Below are 21,080 nucleotides of genomic sequence, written 5' to 3' on the forward strand. Positions count from 1 at the left end.
TAAATGCAGATCTCACTGCTTGCACATGAGCACACTGCCTAGAGTGCCCCAATCTCTGAGTGCTCTATCTTTTCAATGAAAATATGATGTACAGTCAGTGCCTGATGAATCTATGCAAAAGTTGGAAAATCAATGAAAGGGAAATGTTTCTAATCTTTTTGACCTAGATGTGTAATTTTCCCATTGTTGAGTTACATGGCTGTAGTGAACAAATTCTTCTTCACTCATGTGATATTTAGCACAGCTCTTCTCTTATTTCAGTCACCTTACCATTTTACTTGGAGATGTTAATTCCCCACCAGAAAGTCATGGCACATGCACAGTGAAAATATGTGTTTTCAGCACAAATTTAATGGGCTCGGAGGACTTATTCTTGTATTCAGCAGCTACCAACTGTCAGGAAAATCTATCAGAGCTATGCACAGGAAAAAAAGTGCTGGAGCAAATCTTATGTTTCTCTAGAAAAAATAATGACTTCCCAGGAAGACCTGTGATTCACGAGTGAAGGGAGGGTGGCAGCAAAGGACTAGGTTAGCAGGGAATAAAAAGGTCCAAATGACAGATTTGGGCTGGAGTCAAGTTTCCCCACAAATCTGGAGGAAATATAGCAAGAGACAAATAAACCCAGAGACATGAGAGTTGCCAAGAATAATAGGAAATAAATTTTCCTTTAATACGCATTATATAGACTTTAGCATTAAAACAGTGTTCTCCTGGACAGGAGCACCTCTTCCTGACCCTGCTGAAAGCAAGCAACAGAAAGGCTTCTAACCACTTCCCAAACTGTATGAATGTTAAATTTTCTATATGCTGTACAGGAGCTATGTTACACAGTTATATATCTATATTGACTTATATTCAACCCTAAATATGGAGTGAAGACTTGGCCTAGTCCAATTTCCAAGATGTCCCTCTAATATCTCATCTCCATCCTACCTTCCTCCACACAGGCAATTTAGCCCATCTACGGCCAATTTTGACCTCATATAGAACAAATCTGTCTGCACAGGGTGTCTTCCCCTACAGAGAGGATGTAAACAGCTTATTGATGCATACAGCAGAAATCCTAGTCCAGGTGAGATGGCCTTACATTAATTGTTTTGCTCTTTTTCTCAGAGACATCTGGCTCTGTGCAGCAAACTGTCCCTGATATTGTGTGACCCTGGCTCTGTGCAGGAGAGCAGTGTCCCTACAAGGGTGAATGGTACTCTGTCAGCAGCAGAGTATGTTATGTGATGGGGGTGAATGCCTAATCTAGCAAACTGTCTCTCTGTTAGCTGGGAACAACACAGAGATCCTAGAGACAGGGTCTTGCTGATCTGCTGCAGTGCTCCGGTGCCCCACAGAATCATGCCACTGAGAGTCACACAAGAATAATTAATACAGTTCAGATTGCTCTTCCCCACTTACCCTACCCAGTGTCATCATGAAAACTGCCTATATACCTGGAAATGTTCTCCATATATCTGAAATACAAAGTTCTTGAGCAGACCAGACATCCAGTGCTACCAGAGTAATTCTTGTCCCCAGGCTGGCCTGCCTCTATAAGCACTTAGATCTGCAGATATGTTTACCTTCCCCATCAGCACCTGGCTCTGTACAGGTCAGCCCAGTCAGGGAACCTGCAGGAAAATCCCAGGTCCCAGATAACCAGGGATCCCAGATAATGATCCTTCTCCCACATCTGATTCCAATTTGTGATCCCTTTCTGCTTTGTGCAGAAATTTCCAGGTCAGGAGGTAGGAACTCAAGTGGAGATATTGAAAGCAGGCTCAGCAACTGGAGAGTGTGGAGGTAGCCAGACCAAGACAAGACACCAGTACTAGCTAATTCATTGCAAGTTCCCCATACTGTCAGGACACACAGGTTCTTCATGGGCTTTCTTAGGCTTAGGAGTGGAGACAGCCATTACTGCTCCTTGGAACTTGCCTGGAATGGACATCAAGGGATGTCTTCAATGGGAAGGGAGGGACAAGAATAGGGGAGAGGAGAGGAGGGAGTGTAAGAGATAGCACTCTGTTCCAACATAATCTTCTTGAGAAAAATACAATGCCATACTAAATCCAGAATTCTTCCTCTTGGTAGCAGTTGTGTGTGAGGGAGGCAATGGGCTTGGGACAAAGAACTTCCCAGAGGGAGTTATAAATGATCTGTTGCTATCCAGGGACAGTGAGGTGTGCGTTGGGTTCAGGATAGCTCATCTACCATTTCTATCACTTCTCTCATGCCAGCAGACACAAGGAGGAGATTGTGCTATCACACAACAAACGCAGTGGTTCGGGAGAATCAGAGAGGCTCAGGCTGACTAACAATATTGGAGCTCATACTGATGCCATTGCAAGAAATATAGGGCAGGAATCCTAGGGCTTAGTCCTAGTTTGTACTCCTCCATGTGAAATGCAGATTAGGGCATCTGTACCATTGGAAAGGACTACATCCTGTCCCCATGCAAAATATCCCTCCAGGGACAAAGCAAGAGAAGATGCAGCACATTCATAAGGACCTCTGGGAAATGAGTAGCTCGTGGCCTGCCAGACAGAGAGGAAAGGAGAGAGCATCTTATATCCTCAGCAACAGATTTTAAAGATAAGAGCCACCATAACAGACTAGCAGAGTACTCTGTGTACTGCAGCACCCGAAGAAGAGGATGTAGGGGAAGGCATAGAAGCAAGAAAATGGTGGGGAAATCACAAACAAGAAGGACTTGTCTCGGGTAGGTAGTGGATGAGGATTTCTCTTCTCTCCCTTCCTTTTCCTCTCCTACTGTTGGGAGTTCAGAGAGCGTCAGGCCTTCCACGCTGCTGCTCCAGAAGCTGTCTGCAAGGGAGAGGCAGGGGTTGCCCAGATCGGCGCAGACGTCGAGGAGGAAGGCCAGCCAGCTGGCGACAGATCTCATCTGAAGACATAATAGACACACACAAGTTGACAGATAATCAAAACTTCCTTCAAATTCTTCACCACTACATCTACAGAAACAGTTGAAACTGCTGAATCCTCATATACACGAGGCATGCAAAACAGGTCCTTAGGCTTTTATGATTTTCTTTCTGGCTTTATTCATGTACAGTACATATTAAAATCACTAGTATTTTGTTGCAACAAAGACTGCGTAAAAAATCTAGACTGGATCCTGTTTCTATTCATGACCAGAAATACTGAGATTTACTCTTTAACCTCAAAGGAATACAACTTTGAGTATGAGTGTGTTTGGGGCTAGTAGAGCATGATCAAGATGGGGGAATAGAGAGCTATCATACTTCTTGTTAGTACAATATCTACTACCCATTTTTTCTGTCATGTTTTTTGTGTACTGGATCTAAGACTGCATTGCATGAGAGCTCCTTCAAACGGAGTCCAGGGAAACTACTGCAGACGGATTGGAGTCCAAGTTAACTAGTTAGGTTAGAGACTCTGTCAGATGGCTGCAACTATTCTTCTAGGCTAGCTTGTGATCTCACTCACCTTGCATGACCTCATTCTCCTTGCAGACAATGCGAGAGCACACCTCCTTGTTTATTATGTACATGCGCCGCACACTGAGGGATCGCCAGGGTCAGTGGCAAGAGGCGCGGAGACCCAAAGAAAGAAAAAAGGGATACAGGCAATAAACACATATATTCACTGATGAGGAGGCAAGTCCTACGTTTTTATGATTAGTCAACCTAGATTAAGGCTGCCATCTATAGGAAAGTAATCTTGGCAAAGGCTTCATAAAATCTCAGAATCATAGAAAGGTTTGGGTTGGAAGGGACCTTCAAGATCAACTTGATCCAACCCACTGTCATGGGCAGGGACACCTTGCACTAGATCAGGTCGCTCAAAGCCCTGTCCAATCTGGCCTTGAACACTTCCAGGGACTGGACATCCACAGCTTCTCTAGACAATCTGTTCCTGTGTCTCATGACCTTCTGAGCAAAGAATTTCTCCCTAACATCTAATCTCTCCTCTTTTAGTTCAAAACCATTCCCTCTTGTCCTATCACCATTTGCCTGTGGAAAAAGCTGATCTCCCTCTTTTTTATAAACTCTGTTTAGGTACTGGAAGGTCGCAATAAGGTCTCTCTGGAGCCTTCTCTTCTCCAGGCTGAACAACCCCATCTCTCTCTGCCTGTCTTCATAGGAAAGGTGCTCTATCCCTCTGATTATCTTCATGGCCCTATAAATGGCCAAATACCTTAAATATGGATTACAATATCGAGCACATTACAGTTCCCTAATGCTGCACAGATAATAGTAATTGTGCTGTTTTAAATAATCACACAAAAAGGACACTCTGGGGATAGAATTCATCTCACCAACTGGTTCCCAGAGACCTCTAGTCCTCAAAAGGAACAATTGCTAAACTGGATATACCATTTCTGGAGAGTTTTTAAGGCATTTCTTAGGGACTGCTGGTTTCTTACCTTGTAACACAGAGGTAGCTGATACACTGCTTTACTGGTTTGTGAACAGAGTACAGGCGCGTGCAAGGAAACTTTTCTTCACGACAGTCTGGGAACACACACACACAGACACAGAGGTGCAATCCAGCATCACTGGCAGACGAACTCATTCTGGCAGATATCACTTCATCACTAGGTATTGTCCTCCAGGATTCTAGGGAAGGCCTCCAGCCTCTATTGTCCACTCTCTCATGAGAGATGGGGATGGTTTAGAAAATAGGAAAGTGATGCAGATATTTCTGATCCCTTTGCCTCGTAAGACAAAAGCAAGGGAAAGTTGAGTGAAATGCAAAAGCTCGCTGGGCATCCTGAATACAGGAGGCACATGCTGTAAAACGGGCAGACACAAATTAACCAAATGTAAATTGTAGTTGCATATTTAAGATGTGTTTCCAACAGATCTGCAATATCACGTTTCAGGATATGAATTTAGTTCCTTTTTTTTTCTGGAGAGTCAACCCTATAGCTAACTATGATGGGTTTTCCTGTATTTCATTCTGAAATGCCAGGTATCGGCCAATGACAATGGCACAATATTGACCCAGCGTATCTGGTCTGGTGATCTGCCAGTTCCTCCCCTCCCAGGCATGCCACTCAGGTGAAGGCTGCAGCTTCCACTACCATAATTCTCCAGTACTTCTAACTCAAGAAACAATTGAAAGCAATTTTCCAGGAGACAAAGCTCAGTGCTCAGCCAGCACCTGCCTCTAGAGGGGCTGGTTGAAAGTGGTTTTGGGAGGGAAGGTAGGCAGCAAACTTAAAACATACCTGATGAAGCTGTTGCAGTTTCACTGTCAGACTGAACTGGGAGACAGAGGGTAGCAAAGTTAGTTAGTTACCATGATTTCTTCCTAGATATTAGCTTAATCAAAACAAATACCTGGAAAGCTCTTTTAAGAGCCCTGCACTGTAACTTCTAAGGTGGAAAAAGATTTCATTGCTACTAATATGAAACCATAAGAGAAGGTACAAATCCAATATGAAACTAGCCAGGCAATAACAGCAAAAATCTGCCCAAGCTTTCCCTGAAAATATTACCATTACTGTTCAAAATTACACTACAAAGACATCTTCAAAATTCAAAAGTTCAGGTAAATTTATTTAGTTGCTGTAATTACTATTTATCTAAACAAGAAGTGAAGGACCTTTGACTGCCTCTTCCTAAGGAATAGCGACACCTTTAAAAAACAGCATCCCCAAGACCTCTTTAAGACTTCTTTAATGTCCATGACAAAGGATCAAAAATATGTTGGTTTGTTATTCCCTCTAATAAAGTAACTCATCTGTACCACAGCAAACCACTATATTTTATAATTTACCCAGTAACAAACTGCAAAGGAATTCAAAAAACTGCCAGGTGCAAGTTTTCATCAACAGTTAGAGAGGACTTTTACTTATGCTCATGAGCCATAGTGTCAGCCAGAAGCATAGAAAAACACATGTGCACAAGGGAAAATGAGTCTTTTTGGTGTCAGGGCGGTGCTTAGGGGCAGTCAGAGATGGCAGGATTCTGGGTGTGCAAGGGACTGTGAAAGGAGAGGGAAGGAGGGTCTACAACATGTGGTTGTGAACTGAGAATAAACTTACTGGTAGGAAGAACCTCAGGTGGTGTGTCGGCTGCAGCTGGAAAAAGAGAAGATGTTCTGAAAGATCTTAATTTGAGCTTTCAGCCTCTTTCCTCCTGCCACAGTTCTGCTGATGGCTCACCACTCCTGACCAGCAGCCATCTAGTTCACAGACAATGCTGGTCATGATGTTCTTATCATCTGACTTAGAATAACTGCAGACTTTCCTTACAAATATGCTGGGTGTCCCAGAGATGATAGGATGCTGCAGAGCAAAGATGGATCCCAATGGTACATCCTTTGTGAACAATATCTTCTTGATCCCTCAATAATAAACATTTCAAAGCCCAAGTTTGCTGCAAAGGCTTCACCTTTTAGTCTTTTCAGTTTTAGATGTAGGTTAGTCACCACCAGTTTGGTCTAGACACTAAGACTTATCTACACTCATACAGACTGTCAGGCCTCATGTACTGAACACAATTGCTTTCACCTCCCATCCCACCCAGGATGTGCATACAATATTGTTCTTCCAGTTTTCTGTTCCAGTGTTGTCCCATGACAGCTTGACCCATGATAAATACTCTAGACAGATGATGAACAGAATCAGGGCAGAAGACAGATTATGGAACTGATGTCCTGGAAAACAAGACACCATTCTCAGAAGAGCTCTCCTACACACACAGCAGACTTCCCAGAAACAGCCATGCATAGCTGCCTCTCTTGGGACCGTATCATTGACCAGATGTGTTCCTCCTCTCCCTTCCCTCTCTGGTCTTCCCATCCTCAGAGGGATGTGTTTGAGAGAGCCCCATAAGTGAGAGAAACCAGACATGCCAGATTTGAAACCAGACTCATGGAAAAAGTGGAGAGGCTCCTTCTTGAGCCTCCTTTCCTCCATTGCTGATTGTTGCAAATGCCTATACTCCCATCAGGTCTGTGTCCTTCCCCTGAGGTTACCTCCACTCTCCAAGGAGACACACTGCAGGCTGTAAGTGTTCATCTTCCAAGTCCTCCATCTACCCTACCTTTTGCAGACATTTTGCTGCCCCCCAGTGACACAGCCATAGCCAGAGTGGGGAGGACAGTACTAAAACAACAGTATTTCCACTTCCTGATCCCAGCACTCCTCAGAGTTTGCTTTACTACTGTTTTTCAGGTGTTTTTTGCCACCTCTGTCTCCTGAGCATCAAGCATGTGTGCCACCTGCCAGCAGACACACACCCAACCTGTGTCCCAGTGATGCCCAGTTTGAACCTGTCCAATTTCTCACCCATGTCACTTCGTCTCTTTGTTTCTGCCACCTCCTCTGGAAGACCAGGCTGAGTGAGCTTGGAATTTCATGGCTTCCTGCAGTGCAAACATCTTCAGAGAGTACACTAGTACCTAGTACACTAGGTGAGATTGGCATGTCCTCGGAGAACAGACCATCAGGTCACCCTAAATTAATCTCCCTGTATGGAGCACAGAAAGGATTCCCAGACAGCCATAAATGCTGGAAGAACACTGCTAGATGTCTAAAGTGGGAAGAGGAGTTTCTGGGCATAATGGGTAATTTCTGAGTGTGTGTAGGCAGGAGTACAGATGAAAAGGGAAAATGAAGCACGAAAATGAAGCCAAGAGATAGGAGCTTACCAGGGCTGCTGAGAAGAGAGGCAGGGGTAACATCACCTGGAAAAGACAGAAAGTTCTTACAAAAGCTTGTCTTTACTTTGTGGTCCTTTACATATCCAGCCATAGCCAGCTTGAATTACCTTGGCTGCCATCACGGGCTCATGAGACAGTGGGATCCAATCCAGTAAATACATAAACAAACACAGTGCCCCCATCCCATTCATATCCATTCCCTTTTTCTGTGACTGGCCTGGGACTGGATTTTTTAGTGCACATGTTGCATCAACCTGTACTGAATTCTGAGTGCATATTCTGACTTCTCACATATGGTCATTTTAGGCATCTTGGTGGGAAATAAAGATGTCTGAAATGAAGGTGCTGATGCCTCCTACAGCAGCAGGACAGACAGCTGAGGTACCCACTGCAGGGAAGGAAGGAGGCAACTCTAAAACAGTCTTGACTGAAGAAATTCATCAGCAGATGAGTTTCTTTGAAAGGCAAGTAATGGCAAAACTGGGGTAGTGATGGAGGGATAAAGTGTGAAGGAAAGGGAAACTTGGAGGACATGTTTTAGACTGCCTTGGGAATAGTTTTCTGGAAAGCCCCAGATGCTATAAGACAGGATCGTAGCTGGAAGATGTCTGAAGGCTTAGGCAGGGGTTTCAGTTTGAAGAAAAGGCAGGCCCTTGTGGTTCTTCTGGGTGCTGAAACATGATGCAAACATGCATTCATTTTATGTTACCATGTCACAGAAATGGATATGTCCAGGGGATAAAGCAATTCACCCCCAACAACAAAACTAGTATGAAGACCACTCAATAACCTTTCCCAGTGGACTTACTGCTGAAGCACCACTTGTGCACTTCAGCTAAGTGTTCAGGACCCCCACACCAGCAAATTATTTGTAAAGAGCACAAAACATTTAGCAGGTTGTCTTGGAAGGCTTGTTCAATCTTCCCTGAAAAGTAAGCTCACTAATGTCAGAGGTAAAGAAACAAAGAACAGTATTTGCTAATAAACAGGCTGAAACTCCACAGGACAACAGGATCACATGAGCAACCTTCAGCACACAACATGCCTGTAATACTTACCAGTTGCAGTTTCTGGTTCTTGCCCATTGACCACCCATGGAAACCAGTCTGCAAGAAAAGAAGAGAGGGAGTGAAGAAAGAGAGAGATTTCTACAGTCTGCAGGCTTTGTGAAATTTTTATGAGACATTTATCTATCCAGGAGACACCACTGCCCTCTGTTGAAGGGAGAAATCTCTTCACTCTGCCTCAGCCTCCACTGCTGGCTGGGTTTGTTGTTTAAAGACTCGTGGACACAGCCAGTCCTGATCTGAACCCTGTTGCTTCCACCAGGGTCAAGGGCTGGGCACAGGGAAAGTTAGTAAATACCTCCAGATCTGCTACCACATGTCACATTTCTGAAACCCCATTTGATGCATTTTGAAAAAAAAATATCCATGTGGCCTCCGTGCTCTGGAGTCTGGTCAAAATCCCTATCTTCATTTTATAAAAGAGGAAACTGAGTCATGGAAATTATTTACTTGGGGTCATGGATTGAGTCATTGGTACAGTAAGAAACAGACTGCAGGTTTTGTATCCTCTTAGGCAAATAATTATCTGGTCCATCATCCTGCTTGGGTATGGGGCACAGAGCAGATGATCTTTCCCTTCTCTGCACCAGGGTGCACTGGCGAGGGAGAATGATGAAGGCTTGGCTGTGCATTCTGTGTGGAAGAGAAGAAACTGAAACTGGGCTACACTGTTTGTTTGTCCAAATATAAAGGGTGAGAGAGCTGCTTCCTACAGCAGCCAGGAATAGGAAAGTATTTCCTGCTAGCCGCAGAGGAGGGAAATGTCTGCATAACTGGGGTGGGATGAAGGAAGGAGTTGGCAGGAAAAAGCCACAGATCTGGGGCACTGCAGGGATGTGTGCACGACCAGCCCAAAAAACAGTACACCCTGCTACATCTTGTGAACTCAGCCTTTAGCTTTCTGTTCTTAATGGGAGCACCATGTGGGTAAAAGCTATCAGCTCTGGAGCTTCTGTCTTAGTTCTTCCATGTTCCAAGAACAGTTACTTGCAGACTGCAGAGGGACTCTTGGGACCCCTACATAATCCTGCTTTGCAGCATTACAGAAGTTGTTGGATCTTGATATTCTCTTCCCCACCCAGCTGCCAGCAACAGCTCAGCCGCTGGCAATTAACCCAGGGAGAGCCAGACATGTATAATAACTTAATTGCACAATTTAATGCAGCCCAAAACTTTCCCTCTTCTGGCTAATCCCTTAATTGTAACATGTAGAGAAGTAAACAGTATTGAACACTTTCTCACTTGTTTCTGATGCAAAAGCAAGGACACAAATTCTGAAACCATTGCAGAAACCAGCAGTGCTGGATTTGAAGAGACATGTAGAAAAGGCAGGGAGGCTCTCCCCTCTTTTCTAACATCGAAAACTCAGCTCTTGCTAGTTTGGTGGGTTTTTTCCTCCCTAGGAGCTAACTAGAAAACTGATCTAATTCTAAACCAACAGGACAGAAAGTAAAGTGAAATCTCTGCATATGAGGTGAGGAGACAAAACAGGTGACTTTCTTATCCTATCTTCAATTACTTCAATTTATATTTGCTATTGTATGCAATTCATATGTTTTATAAACAATTGGACTTTATTCTCCAAGCTGCAGTAAATTCATCCTTGAGGTCTAAAACTGCAACCCTAGCTGACTGAATCTGTAGCTTACCCCAAACCAAAAGAAACAGTAAGAGACCAGCTGGTCGTTCCTGTTATTTTCCAAGTTAAAACAAACAAACAAACACAAATGGAAGCGCTAAAACGAAATACACCAAAGTAAGAAATATTCTTTTCAGGACTCCTTCATATATCATAAAAACCACAGACTTTTTTTTTCCCCTTTAACTTTGTAGGCCACCTACACACTGCATCTCTTGCATGCCTCACCTCCCTGCTTCACAGTCAAAAATATGACATCATCTACTGTGCACCTTTAAAGGAAAAAGTGCTTTTTGGAGCAGAATCAGGCTTCAGTATGAGGGGAAGACCAAAGGAGGTATTGCAATAAGCTGATTTGAATGTGATAGGTAGTCAGGTAGTCATCTCTCTCCCACTTGGAGTCTTTCCTGGACAAAGCTTTATCCATTCACTGAAATTCACCTTTTTTCGCTGTCTGTCCTGAGTCTTCCAACTATAATGTCTGATGCTGTCCTCCAGTTTTGAGGGCTTTGTGCTTTTTTTTTTTGTTTTAAACAAATTTTATCCCACCTGGATTTTTGCCAAAGTAGCTCCAAGCAAACAAAATCATGGAGCAACAAAACAGTAACAACATTCACCAACACCAAAAGCAAAAAATGGCCTGAACTACAGAGGTTAAGTTTCTCAAAACAGCTCTACAAAGAACTACAAAACCTTCCAGCAGTCAAGTGGCCTGAAATGGGGTCATTCCAGCAGGAACTACTAGTGACAGCAAATGTGTCATAACTATGACAGAACAAATTTTGTGGAGCACTGGGAAATGCCCTGAACACACAGGTGGTACACCAGTAAGCACAAAGCACACCTAACTCTCTTTCTCAAACTGACTTGGCTGTTTTGCTTACATAAACATCCCTGAAGTGGAGGCTGTGGACCTCTGCCTCTTGTGACTCCCAGTACTTACTGGAGACTGTCACAGATAAGAACCTGTTTCCAGTTTCTAATTTTTTCCTTACAGCCCTATATCCACCTTGCCTTTCCTGTTCGGTACTTCCCCTTTCACTACCCATCTACATGTCTCTTTCTTCTTAAGTCATTGCATATTAGTCTGTGTAGGAAATTCTGTGGGGCCCAGATGGGGAAGAAATTCTCCCCCTGGCATACAGACTCACCAGCTGGGGACAAGAAGAGTGCCAAGAGACACAGCAGTGTACAGGTTCCAGAGTTCTTCATCCCTGTGGAGTGGAGGAGAGAGTAGTCAGAGGAAAGCTAAGGCAGGAATTGGAATACACTCCCCTACAGCACAGAAACTTTGCTTGCTGCCCCCATTTCCCTCTCAAGACCATTTGGTATTCCCAGTCTCGTTCTTGTCTCCCTCCTCACCTCACTAGTTTTCCAGATGTTTTAGAAATATTCTGGACTGAAGTTATAACATCACCTGCTTTCTTCCTCTTTCCGTCTCCTTCCTCCAGTCCCCATCTTTTTTCTCATCCAGGTGGCTAAGCCCCACTCCACACACACACCCAGCATGCAAAGAAAAGTTTTCCCACATTATCTCCCTCCATTCTCTTCTACTTTTAAGTTATTTAGAGGAGCACTGAGAGAATGGATAGGGTCCCCATCACTTACTGCAGCCCTCAGCTTCCACTCCCTTCAGCAGAAAACGCTCTGTCTTTCCCCTTCGGCGTCCCCCCCACTTTGGCTATTGGGTAAATCACATGCAGCCACACCCAGAATACATTCTCCTTTTGGTTGTCTTCAAAAATACAATTTCTGGGAAAAAAAAAAAAAAAAAAAAAAGCCAGCGAGACGGAGGGACAGAGTGTCATCATGCATCTGGAATGAGGGGGGGGGAGCGAGAACCAGCTGCCCACACCCTCATTCCGGAGTTTATTGTCCTCCGAAGGGGCTCCTCCCATTCCCCCAGGATGGCCCAGCACCAGGGATGGATTCTTGGGTCTGTGTTGCACACTGGTGTCCCGCTTCGTCCTTCCCTCCTGCACAGTCCCGCTTCTCCTCACGCCGCTACCTCTAGCCACGATTCCCCCACTCAGCAGCGGCCTCTCCCCACGCCAGTCCTTCTGCCCTCTTCCCCGTTTCCCTGCGAGCCTCCCGCTCAGGGACAGTGCGGAACCGCATCCCGTGTGCGCTCAGGACGCGCTCGCTGCTCGGGCCGGCGGGGTGGGAGCGGCCGCGTCCCGCGGGGACCGAGCGCGGGCGGCGGGACGGGGGACACACGGCGGGGGCAGGCGGGCAATCCACGGGCAGCCACAGCAGGGACATCGCCCCGCTGCCGCGCCAGGGCGGGGCTGGAGCCTCCCAGCTGGATGGAGGGAAGGGGCTCCCGCCTGGACCAGCCTGGTGGCGGGGAGGGGGCATGGGGAGCAGGTACCGGCCACGGGGCCTGTTCTGCAGCGCCGCTGCCTGTCTGAGAAAAGCAGGGGATAGGGAACACGTGTGCAAAAAATAGGAAAATAAATAAATAAATAACTAAATAAAACGGTTAAAAAGTAGGAAAGTGAGCAAGACGAACTGAGAAGGGAAGAATGAGACCTGACCTTCACTGCTATCCTCCTGACTCCCCTGTGCCTCCACATGGCTGCATTTTACGAGCCCCACTGGAATAGCCACTCTCCCCTAACCCTTCCTCCAACAGTCCCTGCATCCCTCATCTCCTGTTGCTTTTGCTGACTTATTTTCCCTTTGCTATTTCTATAACTACTCCTCTGGGTCTGAGGAGGCACTGGATGAGCTTCAAGGCACAATGTCAGTCCTGAAGCCAAGAAGAAATCTAGGAAATGACCCCACTCCCCCCCTCATCTAGCAATGAAACCTTGTAGGGGAAAGCTGTCCCCCCTAAGGTTCATCCTTAGCTTGGTAACCCTAATTTGTCCTCAACTAAATGCAGACTAGAAATAAAATCCCACAATGCTTTAGACAGAGTTACTAAAGGAAATCCTCACTATGTCCTTGCTGCCACTGGAGACTCAAAAGAGTTATGTGACATAACTGATGCCACCGCTTCTTACCTGATAGTGCTGAGCATTGGGTGTGGCAGTGCTTAAGAGAAAAATGACTGCTCCTTCTTATTTCTGGTCCTCCCAAGGCTCCTGGAGGATGCACCATTGGTGGACTGTACCAGAGGAGGGATAGAAGGGATGGGGAAAGCTAGGAAATTCCCTGGTACCAGGACAGTGTTCTGGAGCCAAACACATTGCTCTGTTTCACTAGAGCGAGTCACCAACATCTGCACTTTCAGAGACCAGCTAAAACTGAGTGCATTGGAAATGCTGGAGAGGTCATTAAACAACAAAAAGAATGTGATGGAAGTTATAACCACAGCTCGGGTTGAGTAATTCTCTAAGATTCTTGGCTCTTATTGGAAGTCCACTTAGCAGTATGTTTGGGTTACAATTCTCCACACACCTTGGTTTGGTTTTTGCTTTTCTCTACTTCTGTGTTGTCATTCAAGCCTCTGTAACTGATTAACTGGATAACTAAAACATCCTGAAGACTTTGTGAGTTTTGAACACATTTATTAGGAAATTTTCATTGATGCCAAATGTTTTGGTCTACCAATATGCTGATGTACCACCATCTCCCACAGAGCACAGGATTCACAGCCAAACCTGGTTAAAGTTTGTGCTGATTGCTTTTGAACTTTAAAACTTTTCAATCTATGTCCTCCCCCAGCTGCTCAGTGCGGGTAAACCCGTGGCGCTAGCAGCACCCCTCCATTTGGAGAGCTTGGCACGGATGAGGTCGATGCTCCTGGTGGTGGAATCGCTGGCTGAGAAGCAGTTCAGTATTTTACAGACCAGACAAGCTGCGGAGAAATAGCTGGAGACATCCTGCTGCTCTTGCTCGCGGTGGACACCGGAGGGAGCCGCAGCACAATGGCATGAGAACGCCCCTTTTTCCTCTTGCAGTCCAAGCACATTCTTCAAGAGATGTGGCTCTGCGTCTGCAGGCCTCCATCTGGCATGAAGGATCTCCTCTTAGCCCTCCTAACTGTCTACTGGATTCACAACTGTTTATCCGGTTTGCTTTTTGAAACAGAAAAGAATCTTGTTTTTTTCTCCCATCCTTGCCCCGTGACACGGACAAAGGTAATTGGACAGCCCTCACAGCTGGGAGATATGAAAAATTAACATCCTTCTGCACCATCCCTTCTCATCCATTCCCATTGCTGTCTTGTGATTTGTGGGCTGCTGTCCTCCATCACAGTGTATCCTGGGGACATTTACAGCTGATGACTCAAGGTGAAGCACTCTTCCTTCTAAAAATTCAGGTATCAAGGCCACACATCATGGTGTGATGAACTGTGCTGCAGTAAATGGCGTGGGTGACTCATAAAGGAAACACATATCCCCTAAGTGCTGACTCCAGTGCCTGTAGGTGTTTACCTAAGATCAGAAGCAGTGACAATGATTCAGCAAAAAGTTATCTTCCTTCCCAGTTTGTACTGATCCCATTATGTTACCAGGGATTTATGCTACAGTGATGGTAGCATGGATAAGACACAAAATTGGCCTTCCTGGAAATTAAAATCACCTGATGCATTTCACCCCAGAGACTTCTGTGTCTCAGCAGACAGGTAAGTGATCCTGGGGCATACTATATGTATAGGTCCTGGAGCAGCATTTAAATTCCTACTGACTTCTTTCCCTTTCCCTCTTTGTCTTCTTGGCCTTCACATATCCTCACGGTAACTGGGCATTAAGTTACACCTGACTGATAAGAAATTAATGAACTGCTGTAAGATATGTGAATGTATCATGTCAATAATGCAGGACTACTAGTCTTGTGAATTGGGGCTGAAACGAATTTTCTTGGGTCCCACACTGCTGATGGGCTCCACTAATACCTGAGGTCTGACATCATCCTGCAGTTGTTCTACTGGTTTTGCTGAGGTCATCAGAGGGAAGGGACACAAGTTCAAGGCCTGATCCACCTATCCCCAATTTTCAGAGATTCACATCTGACTTTGTATCCAACCCACTGTAGAAGTGCAAACACTGCAAGGTACAGCAGCCTCAACACAATTTGTCTCTTTTTGACTCATAGTCATGCTTTCTGTTGTCCCATCTACAAAAATAAGGAATTCTTCACCCCTCTGTTTCCAAATCAACAAGGCAGTGCTTAGAGGGCATGCAGTCTCGCAGTCACAAAATACACTAAGATAGTCCATGAAACTGACTAATACCCGCTCAGTTCCTTCAAATCAGTTCAGCACTGTGAAGAACTGACCACAAGAAGAGGAAATCAGTGAGCTCTTTGGTGTTTGGTCGGTGACTTGGCCAGGTGCTTCAGGCCTTTCATGGACAAGGTGGTTATGGTGAATTGCCAGGATTTTCCTTAGTAATTTGCTGTGCTTTGGGGTTTCCTTTGCTACTCTTTCTGTAGTTCTTACTATCATAAATGTAGTTCTTTTGTGATCCTTTGTACTGTCTCAGGGCCAATTCTTCCTGGCTGTTTCATCTGTTCCTCCACACTTCCCTTTCTTCAAGCAGTTGAGCTCAAATATGGCTTCTCTTATGAAACTTTTTCCAAGACTGCTCTCTCAGGAGGACAGGTAACACTTTAAGCTTAACAAAGATATAAATCCCTCACATAAGTCCAGTTATGTGTGTCCATACAGAGTCTGGAGTACATAATAACACCATATTTAATTTAATTGGGGCAACTTTTCCATACAGATGAGGCTGAAGCCATGAGTAAAATGTCAGTAAAGACACGATGGATTCCCCCTTCCCTTCTCCCAACTCTTCTGGACACCACAAACCCTGGAGCAAAGACAGCAGGATTAATCCTCCTGTTTCAGCACAGTGATCAAGCACTGGAGCAGTAACCAGAGCTGGCTAAAGAAGTCACTACTGGGAAGCAGAGTGGTGTCTTACTCCTGCACAGAGAGGTTCACCAGAGCCAATCCAGCAGAGATGAAGTCACAGTTGAGCTTTCCAAACAATACAGTATCTGTCTCATTTGAGGTCCAGTCTTTTGTACCATTTTTATTGTCTTTTAGTAGTCCTCCAAGGTGAAATAGATTTTAGTGGTTTTTTTCTACCCTTACAGTCTAAAATCAGGAGCGGTGTCCCTCTAGTCCTCCTCCCAAGAAAATCAGCTTCGAAAATCCAAAAACCACCCAGTGAAAGGGCTACTCCAAGTTTAGTGTTGCAGTGCTGACATGTACATCATTTTGAGATCCTCACACAGCTCAGTGAGTGTAGTAGTGGGGCTATGGAGAGTACTGGATTATAAAAGATGTGATGAAATTGGGGCAGCTCACAGTGCCTGAATTGGACATACCCTTTCAGTTAAAAGAGGCATCAGAGTGAGAGAGGTGTACAGGTCCATGCTTAGAGAAAAGGTTTCATGCGCACATAGAGAGACTGGGAGCAGGAATAGCAATTTAAAAGAAAATAAAGTGAAAGTATAGATATCACATTATATTAATTATATTTAAAAATAGAACACCCAGTAAGTTTTTAAATTCCATTGGGGAAAGGGCAAAAGTGGCAATTTTAAAAGCCATTTGCTTTAAATTCTGTAACATTTAGAAAAGATCTGTTGTCAAAACATTTTCTTAAATTGGCCACATCCAAAATATACAAACTGTTGAAGTCCTCAGTGTCAGCATTGACAACACTCACCGTGCTTCTGATAGGATGTAAGAAAGAAGAACAACACTTGCACTGGGTAGAAGAAATGCAAATGAAACTACCTGTTAGCAGACAAACTGATAAAAGTTCATATTGTGGGGAAAATTAGGAAGTACCATTTTCAGGCTTTTATCCCTCCATTTTCTATATCCCTCCATTTCACTGGGACTGTAAAGTCTGCCTTTTATCATCATTTATGTTTTGTTCTACAGTTGACATTAGAGAAATCTGAACAAAGATTTTGGACATTACTGAAACTGCAGTGGTATAAATCACTGTCTCACCTGTAGGTACTGCTGACTTCAACCAGATCACTTGATTTTCTTCTGACCTTCCCCATGTACAGTGACTATTCTAACTCGATGGCAGACTGAAACTAAGGCAAGGTAATGAAAGATTAAGGCAATGTTAATGAAAATGTGTCCTAATGTATATGTATATGTATATGCATAAAGGGCCTGCACTGCTTTAGCTTACCTCAGTTTTAAAGAGATGAAAACAGCAACCATTCTTTATCAACCTCAACAGCACCTTCACAAGTTGCCTGTAAAAGAGCAACAGCGTTCATATCTGAAAAACCTAATTGGATACTATTATAATAATTTCTTGCCTCTGTCCATCAATGCAGCTGCCCTGATACATATCTTTCTATGAAAGAGGACTTGAACTATTCATCCATTATGCACTCATTCTTACAATAAAAAACACACTGGAATTTTATTTGCATGCAGCTGTAAAGAATATTTGCATTCAAAACAAAGCCCACTGGCTTTGCTTATTAAACTATTTAAATGTTATTTCATATCAAATCAAACCTTCTTAGCAAGGCTCCTCTGGCTATTTATTGTATCCTTCTTGAGTTTTCTTGCCATGCCTGCCATCTTAGGTTTCTCTCCAATTTAATTCTTGTGGTTTTTTGCTATGTTTTCCTTTTCCTGCACCTAATATTTTTTTTTTATCCTATTTCTGCATTTATTCCTCTATTTCTGTATATACCTTTTTCTTTCTGGTTTTGTTTTGTTTTTTTTCCTCCCCTTAGTGCTCTTTTCTCCTGGTTTTTCTATCAGAACAAGCTTTTCTTACTCTGGCATTCTCTCTGTCTCCTTGGTTTCCTTTCAGTCGCCCAGTCGCCCTCACTGGAATGTTGGCAGAAACATATTTTTCTTTGAAAACAAAGAGTCTAAATAAGTAAATGGATAAATAAAATAGCTGGGAGCAGATGGGAGGTTTCAGTTCTAGAAGGGTCTGTATTCTGTGAGCTTTTCTCACTTCTTAGCAAAGGAGGAGATAGTTGCACTCACTGCCCACCCACCCCCAGCCTCACAAGGAGCCAGGCTTCCCCCTCCCCTGGCGTGAGGACCTTGCTGGGAGTGATGGATTGCACTGCAGTGAGGACTTGAAGCACTGCAGGGAGAAGAGGGGGAGGGATGGGAAGGAAGGGAAGGAGGGAAGAAGGGAGGAGACACACTGGTAGCGTCAGGCCAGGAAGGATGTAGCCGGGCTGATGAGAAGAGACGGGGGAGGGGGCTGGAAAACGGGGATGGAGAGGGCATGGCGGGGGTGGGCGTGCGTTTCTGCAGGCAGCACCGGTCCGAGCAGATTGGAGCCCAGGAATGATGGAGACACAAGGCAGTGTGGGCAAAGCTGTCACTGGGCAGCGGGGGAGACGGGCAGGGAAAATGGAAAAGAGATAGGGAAAGGGAGGAGGGATAAAAAGTCAGAGCGAGAGAAAGTAAGGCTTTGGCTGTACAGCAACGACAAAAGGACACAACTCTGGCAATCTGGATTTCCTCGGAGCTGTAACAGAGAAGGCAATGTTGATGTAGAAACACTCAAAAGGTCAAACAAGGCATTCAGCTAACCGTACTGAAATGGGCTTTCATTGCACTCCAAAGGGTGGTAACAGTATGACCTTTGGGCAGTAGCGAGGTACAGCTGTACCGCCGAAGCTACTGGCAGTGGTGAGCTTGCAGCGTCTGGCTGCAGCAGCTTATTGCCCTGTGGATTTTGGCAAGGGGGACGCGCGTCCTTTTGCCTGGGCACCGTGAGGAATACAGATGACCTCCCCACTGCACCAATTGCAAGTGCTGAAACATCACTTGTCATTGTTTGTTGTCTTTCACGCTTCTCTTCTTCCTTATTTTAATATACATTTCTCCATCTGTTCCTTATTCATTGCCCAGATTTTTTTTCTCCATTTCTCCATTTCCATCCAGCCTCCTTTCTCCATTATTAACATCTTTTTTTTTTTCCTCAACTCTCCTCCAGCATCACTTTCTTCCCTTCCTCTCTCTCTCTCTCTGCCCTTTCGCGGACGTCCCCCTGCCCACCCCAAGGCGCAGGGCTGGGAAGGGGCTCGGCGGGTGCAGGGGGCTGGGGGACGATGGGGAGCGGGGCGGGTCTGCTGGCAGCCCTGCGATCGGCCTGCAAGACGCTGCCCCGCCCCTGCAACTTCGCAGAAAGACCCCCCCACCCTCCACCCACTCACCCCCCTCTGGCTATAGCTGGCTCTCCGCCCCCCATCGCACTGCATCAGCTGCGGTTTCCAGCTCCGCTGACCTACTTCTGGCCTCCCTGGGAGGCACCTCTGTCCCACTCCTCCCTTAGCACCTGGCCTTAGCACAGGAGGAAAGGGGAAGGGTCCCCTCACACCGCAGGGAGCCTCCTGAGCACAGTTCCCATCATGGCGTCGGACTCTGCGAGAGGAGAGAGAATTGGTGATGCAGGAGCCCGCCCCCGAATCACCTCCATCGGCTCAAGGCAGGCAAGCGGAGATGGGTGTGTAGGCACACCAGCAAGGTGGCGAGAGGGGGTATCAGAGTTAGATGAAGAAAAGATGAAGAAACCACTCCCCACGAATGAGAGAAGTCTTGAAAAAACCCAGGTTGCCTGCTCTCATCAGATCTGGGCACAGAACTGCCGGACACAAGAGGATAACACCAACACGATGGGGATAAAGTCGGGGACATTTAACCTGCTGCCTGAAGCTCTTTAGCTCGCAGGGCAGATGTTTATCAGACTTAATGCAGCAGAGTGCCTGCGAGGTATAGCCACCCTGTGGTTGCATCAGATCCTTCCCAACAGGCACTGAAATCCTAAGTCATCACTGCAACAGCATTCATCAAAAGACAATGGAGAAAAGAGACAGAAAAGGGCAAAACAGGAGTCAAAAAGAGGTAAAGGAAAAGGAAACAAAAGCAGGCAGGCAGGAACTTTCTCAAGATGGTAAAGGAAAAATGCAGACTGAAAAAAACAGCTGGAAAAGGGGCCAGGCAGACAACAAGGAGTGGCAGAAAGGAGATACAGAGAAAAGGAGGCATTTTCCTTTCAAATGACTGTTTCCATCGAAAGCACATTCATCCTGTTGTCCAGCTCCTCAGTACTGTTCCCTATTTTCCTGCAGCAGAACTGCAACTTAGTTGAGAGAAATGCACTCCCGTCTTCTGGAATTGGGAGCTGCTAGTTATATACCAGCCTTTGAAGCTTACCAGCTGCTATTCACCCATTCCTTTGTTTCTGCCTGTAACTCTGCCCGCCTGGGCTTCTTTGTGTCTCGCAGTTCTCAAACTGTTCCCAGAATAAGGATAACAGAAGCCTCTGACCTTCTCCAAAGTTACTTATTCAATTAGATGTACGCTCTCCTCCCTTATGTCCCCAAATGTTGCTGTCTGGCAGGAAAAATCTTGCAATGCCCCTCTGAGCTCCTTTTTTCTGTCAGGATTGTGCCCTGAGCCTGAGCCTCGTTTCAAATGCTGGGAACAAGGGGGTTCCCATTCCGTCTATTCCACCACCTGCACAGACCACCGTTATTTTGTCTCAGTATTTACAGCAAAATAATTATTTCCCCCGCAGGAGCCTGCTGGCTCCCTTCCCACCGCCTGGCATAGGAAACGGGCAGTCGCGCCCTCCCCCTCCCCGCGCGTTCGGCACTGGCCGCCTCTCCACCCCAGAACCAGCAGGGATGCAGGGCTCCCTGAACCGCGCCACACGGGCAGCATCACCCCCGCTTCCCCAGCCCCACTGCCCCCCATCCCGGTCCCCCGCCTCGGGGCACTCCCGAGCCGCTGCCGCCGGCGGGACGGC

General features: G+C 45.6%; 1 protein-coding gene across 1 annotated transcript; it reads right to left on the minus strand.

Moving 5' to 3' along the window:
• Window positions 1-252: 252 nt before the first annotated feature.
• On the minus strand, window positions 253-18,225 carry MFAP5 (microfibril associated protein 5). Its single transcript, XM_050331510.1, has 11 exons — window positions 18,081-18,225; window positions 17,475-17,541; window positions 11,965-12,108; window positions 11,508-11,570; window positions 8,709-8,756; window positions 7,639-7,674; window positions 6,029-6,064; window positions 5,210-5,245; window positions 4,403-4,490; window positions 3,463-3,536; window positions 253-2,896 (listed from the first exon to the last, which is right to left on the minus strand). The coding sequence occupies exons 4-11, from the start codon at window positions 11,566-11,568 to the stop codon at window positions 2,775-2,777; spliced, it is 501 nt and encodes a 166-aa protein (XP_050187467.1). The 5' UTR covers window positions 11,569-11,570; window positions 11,965-12,108; window positions 17,475-17,541; window positions 18,081-18,225; the 3' UTR covers window positions 253-2,774.
• Between the last annotated feature and the right edge of the window lie 2,855 nt (window positions 18,226-21,080).

Source organism: Myiozetetes cayanensis, unplaced genomic scaffold, assembly GCF_022539395.1.
Source record: "Myiozetetes cayanensis isolate MyiCay16 unplaced genomic scaffold, myiCay2020 scf5-8, whole genome shotgun sequence".
NCBI classification, from domain to species: domain Eukaryota; kingdom Metazoa; phylum Chordata; class Aves; order Passeriformes; family Tyrannidae; genus Myiozetetes; species Myiozetetes cayanensis.

Coding starts and splice junctions, on each gene's coding strand:
- MFAP5 (XM_050331510.1), bottom strand. CDS start 11,568: ATGAAGAACTCTGGAACCTGTACACTGCTGTGTCTCTTGGCACTCTTC. Junction 6,065..7,638: donor CTCTCTTCTCAGCAGCCCTG/GTAAGCTCCTAT, acceptor CTCTTTTTCCAG/CTGCAGCCGACACACCACCT. Junction 5,246..6,028: donor ACCTGAGGTTCTTCCTACCA/GTAAGTTTATTC, acceptor TCTGTCTCCCAG/TTCAGTCTGACAGTGAAACT.